This window comes from Macrosteles quadrilineatus, unplaced genomic scaffold, assembly GCF_028750875.1.
Source record: "Macrosteles quadrilineatus isolate MER2022 unplaced genomic scaffold, UCM_ALF_1.0 Scaffold_8__2_contigs__length_117827958, whole genome shotgun sequence".
In the NCBI taxonomy this organism is placed as follows: Eukaryota; Metazoa; Arthropoda; class Insecta; order Hemiptera; family Cicadellidae; genus Macrosteles; species Macrosteles quadrilineatus.
In genome coordinates, this window is record NW_026542601.1 from 91,402,336 (window position 1) to 91,416,465 (window position 14,130).

The 14,130-nt window shown below is 35.1% G+C and overlaps 1 protein-coding gene across 2 annotated transcripts in view; it reads left to right on the forward strand.

The window, feature by feature from the left end:
* LOC128999938 (tetratricopeptide repeat protein 14 homolog) overlaps positions 1 to 14,130 on the forward strand; it is a 34,684-nt gene that overhangs the window by 14,109 nt on the left and 6,445 nt on the right. For both annotated transcript variants that reach the window (XM_054426727.1, XM_054426728.1), the window contains exons 6-17: positions 69 to 209; positions 899 to 1,090; positions 2,812 to 2,934; positions 5,479 to 5,748; positions 7,212 to 7,352; positions 8,073 to 8,161; positions 8,465 to 8,515; positions 9,393 to 9,549; positions 11,702 to 11,775; positions 12,341 to 12,488; positions 12,660 to 12,740; positions 13,931 to 14,055. In XM_054426727.1, the coding sequence (XP_054282702.1) occupies positions 69 to 209; positions 899 to 1,090; positions 2,812 to 2,934; positions 5,479 to 5,748; positions 7,212 to 7,352; positions 8,073 to 8,161; positions 8,465 to 8,515; positions 9,393 to 9,549; positions 11,702 to 11,775; positions 12,341 to 12,488; positions 12,660 to 12,740; positions 13,931 to 14,055 (1,592 nt within the window). The remainder of the gene's footprint in view (positions 1 to 68; positions 210 to 898; positions 1,091 to 2,811; positions 2,935 to 5,478; positions 5,749 to 7,211; positions 7,353 to 8,072; positions 8,162 to 8,464; positions 8,516 to 9,392; positions 9,550 to 11,701; positions 11,776 to 12,340; positions 12,489 to 12,659; positions 12,741 to 13,930; positions 14,056 to 14,130) is intronic.

Sequence of the window (14,130 nt, forward strand, 5' to 3'; positions counted from 1 at the left end):
AATGATTAATTTACTTGTGGTGTTGTTGTTGAGTAGGTGCTTAATTGATTTGGCTGTTCGCTGTTCAGGTTACCTCAGGAAGGCAAGAGTGAGCCGTTTGAAGAGATGTTAGAGAAGACAGTTGGGTTTCACAACCCCAGCAATGTCAGCTGTCTGGCCAGTGTTATGGGATTGGGGAATCTTCACCACACCAATATTCTAGCCCTCAAGTAAGTTTTTGCTCATTTTACGTTAAATGCACTAACACAATATGTTTTTTATTCCGTTACTTCACCACGAGGTTAGGTTAGCTAAGTCATTAAGGGACTAGGCTTGTATTGGTTGTGTGTTTAGTTTCTAAGCCACAATACTAATCTGTGGTTGTACAATCTCTGAAAGAAAAAAAATATTGTCCTTAAATTCTGAAAAAACGGTCCAACTCCCATTGCTGTACAAGCAAATTACCATAGGGTTTAAAATTTATTGTAACCTTCCCCATAAATACCCAAAAAATAACGGAAAATCGGATTAAAAAAAACTATTTTGATTAAAATTTTTTATGGTTCTTATTCTAAACAAAATAGTGCAACTGCCCATTGCTGTAAAAATTACGGTTCTAAAGTAATTTCAACCTTTGTGATTTTTCTTATAAAATATCATAGTTTGACAAGCTAATGGGAGAAAGTATGTGTTAGATTGCTGATACTGTTTGTTTTTACTAATGGTGGCGGAAAATGTCTTCAATAACCCGTTAGATTTAAAAAATCTTCCAATTTTTACACTAGCGAGGATTTATACATTTTTAGTTTTAACAAAAGCATGTTCTCAAAGTGTTCTAGTAAGAAGTGTACTTCCCTTTTTGTTATATAGTAAAGTGTAATTTTTTAATATATCAGCCTTACTATATTTGTCTTCACAGAGGACGTTTTCCCGAGACGGAGTATGCGACAGAGCTGCGTAACGTACAGGCAGCCAAGTGGGCGTTCCGTAGTGTCGCTGACGGTATAGAACACTTCAAGTCTGGTCGCATGACCGAGGCGTTCCAGTGTCTTAACAAGGCTTTGAGCATTGACGCCAACAACATAGAAGGCTTGGTCGCACGTGGAGCTTTGTAAGTGAATAGTGTTATCCTTAAGTTAGACATCCCATCTATATGGAGCAGATGCAGAAAAGTTTATCAAAGTATGCTATTGTGTTTTTTCTTTTAGGCTAATGTCACACGCTACTTTACTAGCAGCTAGCGAAATAGCAGCTACTAAGTAGCCAATGTGACATAGGCAGTAGCAGCTACTAAGAGTAGCGCGCTAGTGAAATTTTACTAGCATGGAAAGAGTTGAACATGTCCAACTTTCCGTGCTACAAAACTGCGCTAGTGAGTCACGGCTATCAAGTAGCAACTGTCGCCCAGTGTGACAGCTTCAATAGCAGACTAGCGGCTACATGCACCACATGCTGTCTGCCTGATTTGTTTATTCTCGTTTTGAATAATTTCTGAAGTAATCATGAGTTATCCGAAGTGGGGTGGGGGAGATGTGATTAATTTTTGAACCTGTAAAGGAAATATCCGTGTCTTTGGGACATAACCTCTCTTGAGCTAAACTAGTAGTAGCAGCTAGTGAATAGACGCTACCAAAATAAGTGTGACAGGAAAAGTAGCTGCTATTTCAGTAAGCTGCTACTACGTAGCTGCTAGTAAGTAGCCAAGTGTGACACAGGCTTTAGTTTTTGTTACAGTAAAACCCCAATCAACCTAAATAAAGTTGGGAGGTCATTTCAGTTGGTAAATCAGTGGTTGGAATGCAAAGGCTAGTTTAGCAAGATTCACAAAGTTTATTTTTTACGTTTTTTTCATTACTGTCATCTTAAAATCTACAACAGTAAACAAAATGAAAATTTTTTTTTATTTTTTTTTTTTTTTATATCTATATCATTGTCTGCTCAATTACATTCTGTTGGAAAAATGGAACAAACAGTTGTTAGTAATGGTGCGGGTAGCACCATGGCAGACAATTCAAATTTCTTAGCTGATTTTCCAACTGTTTTGAATTTCATTATAATTTTGGGGTGACAGCGAGCGGTTTAAAGGGGTTTGAATGTACAGTAGATCCCCTCTTAACCGTCCCTAACAGGACCCGATCTAGGTTGGATAACTCAAAAGGTCGGTTTAAAGGGGCAATCCCTAAAAACTAAAAAAATAAGTGCTATTCATTTGGAATTATCTATACACTATTCTTTCTTAAGTATTGTCAATTCAATAGTCAGAAATAAACCCAAAGCACATTAAAGCTCAATTTTCAGTGAAATAAATTAAATAGTCATAGGCAAGAGTCAGTAAAAATTATGATTTTAATGCCACCTTTAGAAGGCTTTCCAAATCCATCGTAATACAGTACAGAACCTACTGTCGAACTAAGAGATTCAAAAAACCGAGACAGGATGTTTATTAATAGCCTGTAACATCCTGTAGAGTTTAGAGTATTGTTCCCATCGCCAAGCAAGGGAGCGGGAATGCCAAGACAAAAAACTCTCAAAACTAGGTCGGTTAAAAAAAAACTGTAATATTTTTATCACTCAATTTCTTTATAGAGATTTCTAAAAAAAAAAAATACAATAGTGTCATTGATACGAGCAAGGGCGGATAATCCAATTCGGTTAATGTGATGTCGGTTAAGAGGAGGTCATTATTGTACTTTGATGAGACATGAAATATGCTGCAGTTTGCAGTAAGTTGTCCTTTCAGATGTTTAACAAGCCAGAAAATGCAGCTTTGCATTAATATTCTTTGTGAATACATTCCTCCAACATGGTATTGTATACAAATTATTTTTTCAGATATGCCAATGGTGGAAGTTTTAAGAAAGCAATCGACGATTTTGAGATTGCCTTGAAATTGAACCCTACTCACGTGAACGCAAGGAAATACATGGGAGAGACACTAGTGGCTTATGGAAGGAAGTAAGTAGGCCTACATAAATAATCTAGGGATGTTTCGAATCCGAATCTCGAATCCACCGAATCCTAAGAAAAGATTCGGATTCAAGACACGATTAACGAGATTCGAGAATATATTTTTTTAATAGAATTATAAGTAGCATGTACTGTGACATTGCCTAACCATAGAGGTTATTGTCGTCATGGTGGTTATAAGTGTTAAATGGTTCCTATTCCATTCTTGCTTTTTTAATCACCATAAGCCCATTTGTAATTATTTTTGGGACTCGAGATTCGAGATTTGATTTTTTTTTAGGATTCGGATTTGATATTCGAAATTTGAAATTCCTGGATTCGACCATCACTAAAATAATCATTAAAATAAAATATTTCACATGTATGTTTCTAAAAATTTTTTTTTGTTACACTGTGATAACTAAACAAATTCTGCAATAATTGCATCTTTGATTTTAGCAGCATTTATTTGGAAATAATTTTTTAAATACTCGTAACATAGGATTTTATGGCCTATGTTTTAAACTAACTTTTCATTTATATTTTAGATTTTTTGACGTTACCCTGGCCTTACTAGAGACTTAATTTTGAAAACGAACCATTCGACATCTTGTTACATCAATCTGACGAAACAATAGCAGGGTGTCCATCCAACCGGGAATTGTAGAGCCTATGTAAATATTGATGACTGGGAAAAAAATCTTTGCATTGTACATGAATTTTACAAAGAACCAAGAAATTTAAATGTGTTAAAATTTAAATTAAGAAATTTAAATAATAGCCGATTTTTTTCGTTCCACGTAGTTTAAAATCGCCATCATGAGGAAACTAACACGAATATCAGACGTTACCGCAATCACAAGAAATGATCATGGCCATTTCTGCGATCCCAGGAAATCATCACTGATTCTCCCGCAATTGAAAGATAATCCCAGATGTGGCTGGGATCGCAAAAAATAGTCAATGGAATTGTCCTTGATTCAAATTTAGATGGAATGCTAAACACTATGGGCAAGTTTTTTCCTGGAAATTTTGAACTTTTAACCTGGAAAAACTGGAATTGTCCATGAATTTTATTTTGATGGGACGCTGGACATCCTGAATAGTAAAAATTGTTAAATAAGGGGCAGAATAATATCAGTCTATAGAATAATGTTTGCTCCAATTTAACTTTTCACATAAAATAGATTTTCCATTAACAGAAAGTTTTAAATAATTTGCCAAATCTTAACTATAATACCTCAATACTTGTGCATGAAGATAGTTCTTTGACAACTTAAGAGAACAAGTGGGACACTTTGGGAAAAAATGTTTAAGGAAAACTTTTTGACCAACAAGTGAAAATGGACAATGGGAGAGACAACAGGGAAAATAAGACCTGCATGAAGCTCTAGACATTGTAGCTGAACATTTAGGACATGTAATCTGAAGAACTTTTGGGGCTTGGGAAAAGCAAGTGAAAGCCAGAAGAAATAAACGGTATCAGCATTCTGACACATACTTTCTCCCATAAGTTTGTCAACAACCTTTATCATGTGTAAGCGGTGAGAGTAAATATACGGAAATGGGATTTATACAATTTTGTTCACAATTTAAAGGACTACATACTAAATTTTTATCAAAATCTTTCGGGCCATTTTTGTGAAAATCAGATTTTTCCGTTATTTTATGGGGTTTTATGGGAAAATAACATAATTTACAATAACTTTTTAACCATAATTTTTACAAAAATTGGATTTGTACCATTTGGTTCAGAATATAAAGGACTATAACATACAAAAATTTTATCAAAATCGTTCGGGCCGTTTTTGGGAAAATCATTTTTTTCAGTTATTTTATGGGGTTTCATGGGAAAATTCCCATTAAAAATAAAGAAATTTTAAAAATGAAAAACTATCAAAATTTTAAGGACCATAACATACTATGTTAAAATAAAACCGGATTTTTTCCTAAAATCCAATTTTTCGTTATTTTATGGGAAAATAACATAATTTACCATAACTTTTGAACCGTAATTTTTACAGATATGGGATTTGTACCATTTTATTCAGAATTTAAAGGGCCACAACATACTACATTTTTATCAAAATCGTTCGGGCCATTTTTGAGAAAATCCTATTTTTCCGGTTTTTTATGGGTTTTTCCCATTAAAAATCAAAATTTCAAAAAAATGAAAAAAACGCCTGGAGATACCATGGATTAGAACCTACATACCAAATTCCATCGAAATCGGACCATAGGTGTAGTCCCTAGCTCTGTACACATCCAGACACACACACACACACACAGACATCACTTTGAAAACCACTTTTTTGGGTCCAGGGGGACCCAAAACGGATATATCCACTCAAAACTCAAACTCGAAAATTTTGACGAAAACAATACTTTCTCCATCCTACTATGGTATAGGGGGAGAAAGTAAAAAGACCTCTCCCAAAAAAAAAAGATCAATATGAGACTTAGTGAAGACATGGAGGCAAGATTGAGGCCAAATACACCTCTGGTATGAATAACCATAAGTAAGTAAATAATTCTTTGTCTGTCTTTTCACAGTTACGAAGACTCAGGTCAGACAGAGGAAGCTCTGAAGTTGTACGAGAGGTGTTTGGAGATTGTGCCTTACCACGAGGAAGCACAAAACTCCATTGAGTACATCCGAGTGAAGATGGCCAACGGTTCAACCTCGCTGACAGATGGACTCGTACCTTCATTGACCTCTAAGACTCAGGGGGTCAAGGACACCTTGAAACAGCTGCTGGGCAACGAGACTGCCACCAAGGAGGAAGGGACTAGCTCTGCTAAGAAGAAGAAGAAGGAGAAAAAGTATGTTAAAATTATCAGCAATAGAAAAGCCTATACTAGAAAATGGGTCTAAACTTTTTTTAAAGTTAGTCCAACAAATGTACATGCAAGGCAATTGTTCAAAAAAAATTCTCACTGTTGAATGTGGCTCTCAGAGTGTGCTACCGAAAAAATTATATTTTCTCCCTATGCTTTTAATACTACCTTTTGGATTGGAACTAGACATTCCATTTAGTTGTAAAATAAAAAGTAACATAGTTTAAACCACAACCAGAACAAAAACTCTATAACTGAAAAGGAGTTGAAAGCTATACAAATTCTATGTTTCTTGTGTTTATATTTTTTCCTACTGTTTTTGTGAATAGGGTAAGTTGATTATTTCGGCAAGGTTAGAGAATATTAAATAGTATTTCGAGTCAAGGTACTTAAACCAAGTATAACTGTTCTGAACCTTCATGGTAGTTCATAATTTGTTATAGTTTTGAATCAAATATGTTCAAAGAACCATTCATTAACTTTTTAATATTTTCAGGGCTGTGCGAATCCAGAAATTTTGGTTCGAATCCGAATCCGAATCATAGCTGTACAGATTTTATCGAATCCGAATATTTTAATTAATCCCGAGTCGAATCTGGGTCGAATCCGAATCTCAAATTTACAGCCATTATCGAACCTGGATGGAATCCGAATCTGAAATTTAAAGCTGTTATCGAATCCGAATATTTAAACCTGTTCAGAGTCGAATCCAAATCCGAGGAAAGTCAGCAGTACCAATTTTCACATTTTTAGACCACATTTTCTGGGGCTAAAATAACTTAGGGAATTGCTTAAAAAAATTCTTGAAATGGGCCAAATAAAAAAGTTATAAAATTTAGGCCTACCTATTTGAAGTTTTGAAACTAAAAAATTGGGCATAAGTTAGGCATACCACCTAGGCCTAAGTTACTCGCTAAAAGTGATGGACTACCAATTTGTGTAGTAGGCCCAGCCTATTATACACCTCGGTGTTAATCCTCCACACAAGCCTATGTCTGCATTACTATTACAAGTAACAACTAACACTGTGAGGTTAAGTTTACTTTCAAATGCGACCTACACTAATGTGCCTAAAACCTAACACCAAGTTGGTCAGGTTCCTAACATGAATCAGTCAACAGCAAATCGGAGTGCACAAGTAGTTTTTTAGTGTCTAAAAAATTATATTGAAAATTATATTCAATCAGAATCTAGTAAATTTGAATATCAAATCCCAACTCGGATCTATTTCCAAGAAATTCGAATATCGAATCCGAACCCGGATCTCTTACCAGTAAATTCGAATATCGATTCCGAATCCGAATCGAATCTCTAAAAAGATTCGGATTCAATTCGTTTTTCGAACTATTCGCACAGCCCTGAATATTTTGAAAGCATCCAACAACTGAAGTTCTAAGGTGTATGAATCATCTATCTACACGTTTGCAAACGTTAATATTTATTTTTAGATCAAAAAAACACAAACGCCACTCATCATCCAGTAGCAGTTCGTCTTCTGGAAGCTCAAGTTCCTCTTCTTCATCATCATCCTCCTCTGATACCAGTTCTGCATCTTCTAATGATTTCCACGGCAAGAAAAAGCATAAGAGGTAGTCAACAACATACTTATTGATTAAAGTTGTATCTTATTTATGTTTTAATGGGTGTACTAATTCTATAGAGTTTTTCCTTACATATTTTCAGACTCCTTTTTATCCAGTTTCAAAGAGTTGTTTAGCCTCTGGATTTCTGTATTATTCTTAAAATGGTTTACCATACCTGCATACAGTAATCCTTTGTTGCTGTTTTGGCAACTAGTTTCGGTTCTTCTGAACCATCATCAGGCCTCAATGTGTCAAGTAATCACTTCATTTGAAGGTTGTTAACAGAGTTCAATAAATATAACATTTTTGTGGATCACCTGACACCTTGAGGCCTGATGATGGTCCAGAAGAACCCAAACTAGTTGCCAAAACAGCAACAATGGATTGCTATATGCAGGTATCGTAAACCATTTTAAGTACATTTATTTCTTAAAGTTTAAAAAATCGCATTTTATTGTTTCAAACGTACTTGACCTTAAAAACAAAAAAACCATTGACTGCAAAAAATGGTACGATGAGAACCATGTGTTGTCATATTTGTATAGATTAAACAGGAAGTACAATAGCTGCTATAGTTTTTACCAAACTTATACGTAATTAAATATATTGTGTTGTTTGCTTTTTCTGACCTATGAAATTTTTGTAGTTGATAATTTTATATTGCTCATCATGAGCAAAATTTTAAAAGCTTGAGTAAAAATTTAGCAAATGTATTTATGATTACAGCAGGAAGAGTGAGCCAAAGGAGAAATCACTGTCACCACTAAGCAAAAGGATGGCAATTATGGACTCTTCTGCTACATCCGAAACTGACGGTGAGATTATTTTCTACTTTTATTTCAAATATTGAGAGTAATTTTTTAAATGTACTAAGATCGAGTAAACACTTTACATGCAGCATGTTTGTTACTTTGACAGTTTTGGGTGGACAAAATACCGAAATACTGAGTGATGGCTAAAAAAGCTTTGCTATGGCTAAAAATGCGTTTGGCTGTTTCAAGAATCAATACCTGCACCTTATGTGGATTTCACTTATTATTGTTTGGTGGTACGTTAAAAATCTGGCATTAAATCTTAATCACTTAAAGTTGTTTATTTAATCCACTTTGTATTTTCAGGACAAAGAGGATCTCATTACAACCCTCCTGCCTTGCCATATTCTTTCTCAGGTGAGTTGAATAATTGTCTTTCCGCTATTTTTTTTGCATTTGCGGTCAACAATCTGTACTGGTGTTATCCCTTGAGACATAGGCATATATTAAAATTAATTAATCTGTGTAATCACTGCACAAATTTACCTTTTAAACCCACAGCCCAGAGAAATAATCCTGCCAGTATTAAAAATATCTTCATTAACTTAGTTGCTCTTTATCCAGGGTGTCCACCAACAGGAATTATGCGTGAATTTTGTATTTTATTGGGAATTTTCAATTTTCTGTGATCATGCATGAAGATGACGTTTCTTGACCGCGGGAGACGATAATGATGTGAAAATGACTGCTTGATTTTTTGAGATTTTTCCGCGATCGCGCATGACGACAATGGCGTTTCCGAGACAGCGGGAGACGACGCTGACAATTCCGTGACCGCGGGAGATTACGATGACGTTTCTGTGATAGCGGGAGACGATGATGATGATGTCCATACTCCAAATGGCCAAATTTTTAGTGGTTTGCCGCGATCGCGCATGTCAACGATGGCGTATCTGTGACCGCGGGAGACGATGATGAGGTTTACGTGACAACGGGAAACAATGACCGCAGGAAATAATTATAATTAAGCTACGAACGAGGGAGATGATAACTTTTCTGTGATCACGGGAGACGATTATAATGTTTCCGTTACCGCTGAGATTTTGTCACGACCACGGAAGACATTGGTGATGTTTCCGTTATGGAAATAAAATAGCCATCTTTATTAGCTTTTTTCATTCTTGTAGTGCTATATAATCTACTATTGATTGTTATAGTATTAATTTGTGTTAAATTATGTATTTCTATTTTGTTGGACGAATTAATAAAATAAAAGAAATACTGTTTTTATTAGCTGATCCAGCAGCTGCTGCTATGGTTTACGCCTCTTCTGGGAAGACGGACAAAGAGTCGGAATATGAACAACGAGTTTGTAAATTCCTGGAACAGACAAAAGGTGATTCTGACTATGAGGAGAAAGTACGCAAGTTCCTTGATGAAACTGCAAAATGGTGAGCTACTTATAAAATGTGGGTCTTGTGAGGGTTGTGCATCTTTGTTCAAAAATTCTTCTACCCATCAAGTATAATCATTTTGTTAGATGGAGCATGATACGCCTAAGTAGTATTACAGTAGAACCTCGCTAATCAGTCACCTACGGGACCATGGTCGTATCATCAGTGGAACACGTTTATTGACATAAAAACATAGTAAAACTGTATTTTGAACAGACCACGGATAAGTGAAAACCACGGTTCCATCCAACATGACATAAAACAGTCATTTCTAACTCATAAACAACGCCAAATACTGTATAAATAGATTTTAATGTAATTTGCATTTTAAATCATCAAAAAACAATTAGTAGGCTATTGCGTAATCATGATAATTATGTTTAAGTCATTAACCTTGGTTCAGTAATAAAAACTGTAACTTTTAAAATCACAGCTTTCTCAGGGTCGCCGGAATTCTACCCCCGGATATTTACCCCCATGAAAAAACGCCTATGTCATTTTGACGTCACGAGGGGTAGATGTCCGGGGGTAGATTTCCAGTCGGGGGCTGTTTCTCGACTGTGTATAGGCTCCCTCGTGACGTCAAAATGACGTAATCGTTTTTTCATGGGGGTAAATATCCGGGGGTAGAAATCCGCTACCCTCTTTCTCAAACTTTTGCGCTTCTCAAAATTTTTGTCAAATGAACTGTGATTTTTAAAAACAATAATGTGGGAGCCTACTGCATATAAATAGTGAGCAGAAATAGTTAAATATACCGTACAACTAATTTCAACACATTAGACTAAAGAAACCCCCTTAAAAATGTACTATGTATTTTTCTTGGACAATGAAGTTATGTTAGCGGAAGCCTATTATGTCGGCGGCACGGTCGGACCAAGTGAGGAGTCAGACCATCCGAGGGCGGATTAGCGAGGTTCTACTGTATTTTCGTTTCAATACCAAAGCAATTAATTAAATCACAATGGATTTTTGGTAACATGTAGAACGTTCTTTTATACGCTACTCAAACATAAACTATTTCATGAAATTAAAACAGCTAACAGTTCCCGTCGGTTTCCATTTAGGCTCTATTTTAATTTTCTCATTCAAAGTTTTAATTTATAATATGGGGTTAACCATGTGTGACTACAAAAAGTGATAATACCATTAAGGATTGTATCAAACAGTGAAATTTGCATTTAAATGTAGGTCTGAAATCTCAATTACCAACCATTCTTACAGGAAGTGAAGTATAAAAATTTTTTTTAGCTGAAATATAAGCTCATAAGTGATTTGCTTATACAGGGTGACAAATAAGTCTGGAAACGGCTTAATATCTTTTTAACTAAATCCGTTATAAAATTCAAACCTTTCACAACAACTTATATGTATGTCCAAAGTTCTTGTGGAATGTACCTGCACAGGCCTTGGAATTGGTAAATACTTGTATTCAACATTAGCTTGAGAGCTAAAATAGTATTTTAAAGTCAACTAGCTCATATACTAATATTATTCTATTTTCAAACCAAATTTAACCTGGTTTCAGATTTCCCAGCTAATGTTGACTATGAGTATTTACCAATACTAAGGCCTGTGCAGGTAAATGCCACAAGAAATTTGGACAGCCGCCATTTTGTAACGGGTGAACCTTTTGAGACGCGGTTTCCAGGAATGAACTCCACTTGACTAACCTTTTAAATTGATGTACATATCAACCTATGCTTACATTAAAGATTATGTACCTACTCCTCATGGGTCGTCCCCTGGTGAAGGTCAAAAAATGGTAATGCTTACATAAAGTAGTTTTCATACATAAAATTTGATGTGAAAGGTTTGAATTTTTATAACGGATTTAGTTAAAAAGATATTAAGCCGTTTCCAGACTTTTTTGTCACCCTGTATTTGAAGACCTAAAAAACCTCCAAGACTTTCTTTATGATTCTTTAACCTTTAAAATATGCTGCTATAATGTCAGCTGAAAAATTTTGATTTTTTTTGCTATGGTAGAAACTGTTCTTAGAAAATAAGAAATTTGAAACAATGTAGAAAAATGTAATATCTGTTCCTACTCTTGACTATTGATCTATTTTTCCTTAATAGGCCTAAACAATCAATGGTACACATAAAGATAAAAATATCTTACCTTTGGTCCGTGGTTTGTTTTCAGGAAAAAGGAACGCAAAGCCATAGAAGAAAAGGCTAAAAAGAAGCGCAAGAAAGAGAAAAAAGCAAGGAGCAAGAGTGAGTAATTTAGTCATGTCAATCTTATGGTTCAAGTAAGATCATTCTTTAAGTCAAACAAAAAAGAATACAAGTTTTGGAAATAAAACAAGTAGTCTACATTTAATAAAAGGTTAGGACAGGAATTCACTCTTGAGCCAGGAATACAATGCTAAAATTGATGATTATAATATATCCATACTATTTTTCCCAGTTGTTATGAACACTTTTCAAATTTTTGATTAACTTCATTCGAGTCTGATGGAGTACCAATATAGAATTCACTACCACTAAAACATTTTGTTTTGCAAGATCTTCACCATCGTATAGTGTTAGGTCTCTAATTCTTCAAAACTACTGCTGTTACAACGCAGCAGAAAATGTGTTATCAGTTTCAGAATCACTTGATTGAATATAGTCGTGCAGTCTTGTAATCATGATAATCAGAAAAAATCTCTTCTGGAAAATAAGTGTATCCCTTATCCAAATCAACAATACTAATAGCCCACTTGTTATTAGAATTAGGCTAGTTGTAAGTAGCACTTTGGCACATTAAATTTACAACTCTTGAAATACTTAATTTCAGGCAAGAAGAAGAAGCGTGATGAACGTAAAAAGAAGAAAATGATGAAAGAAATAGAAGAGAAGAAGTTACGCGATGCCTTGCGAAAACAAAGGCGAAGGAGCAACTTAGAAGATGATGATGAATTCCTGTATGGTGAAAAAGATTTAAGGTAATAACAAACACAAACTTTCTTTTATGAAAAAAGTTAAAATATTGTTACCCTTGGGCCTTCTTAAATGTTTTAAATTATTCAGTAACTAAGTTAAAATTTGAAAGGATTTAGTTGTTTAATATTTAAGATAGTCTGTTTGTCATTAACTGGAATTTGTTATTGTTTTAGGTTAAGTCTACCTGACTTGGAAGATTTACAAAGCAAGCTCAGTTATTACGTCAAAGTTGAGAAAGGAAATTCATCAAAAAAGTGAGTTATTATGTATCATAAATGTAGAAAAATTGATAAATATTATGAGCTTTCTCGTTGTGGCAAAATATTTACCTCATTTATTACCGCGATCGTAGGAAATAACTAGAGTTGACATGATCGTTGCAGGTGATCACAGATATCCGTCATTGATGCTGCAACGATCATGTCAATCATCATGCATGTTGCCATGATCGCAAGAAATCATCACAGGGTTGCCGCAAAATTATCGCTGAAAATTATCACGGATATTGTCATGCAGGAAATCAACTCAAATTTTGCCTTGACCGAAAAATAAGATTATTGATTGATGAGATGATTGATATTGCTGTGATTGCAATAAATTATCTTGGAACTACACCAAAGGGGTTTTAATTGTACCTGCAGGGTGTACATAAACAAGTAAGCTGTGCTTATTTGGGCACCAAGTTTTTCCCTGGAAATTTTGAACCCGGAAACCCTGGAATTGTCCTTGAATTATATTTTGATGGAACGCTGGATACCCTGAAATAGCTATTATTAATTTAGCGGGAATGCCGATAAAAAGAGTCGAAAGTGTTACCAACCGGATGTATCAGGCTAATTGTTCAACTTGTCAGAATACTTATTCAATATTAAACAAACTTTTAGATCTATGCTCGTTTGGTGAGGTTTTACAGTAACAGAATGCGTGCATGCACCATAACTAGTGATGAGTCAGTTTATAATGTCAATTTCACCAGTTTTAGCAAAAATAAACTGAAATCGAGAATAAGTGGAAATTGTCAGTTTTTGTTTATCAGTTGCAAGCAATAATTCCACTGCGATCACAGAAGACAATAATGAAGTCTCTGTGATCGCAGGAGGTGCTCTCAATTTCACCAAGATTAAGAGATTTCGGGATTGAGGGAGATGCTCTCGTTTTTGTCACTATCGTGGGTGTTAATTACGATAGTTCCGTGATCATGCAGGTTTATTGTCATGATGACATTAGACTATAATAAATGCACAATACACCAACTTTATGATTGCTAAAGCTAATACTGTTTTTCTAGTGGCAACCAAACTTAAAATATGTATTAAAACATTACATAGCTAACCGACACATCACTGGTCCTAGATCTTAGCTTGAAGAGGAAACCATTATTATATGTCATTTAATTCACGAAATGTAGGCTACCATTGTTTCAATATCACTGTTCTCTCCTCAGGAAAGAGAAGAGCAGCAGTGTAGAGAAGCTAGTTGCAGCTGCTCAAGCCAAGAAAGCAGCTTCTCCCAAAGGGGTCCTACTATTGGAAGAGGAACTGAGGGAAGAGGCTAGGCAGAGGAAACTTGGTTAGAATCCTATCTTATTTACTCATTACAATGATTATAAAGTAGTTGTTTAAGTTACCCAATTGCTCTCGAACA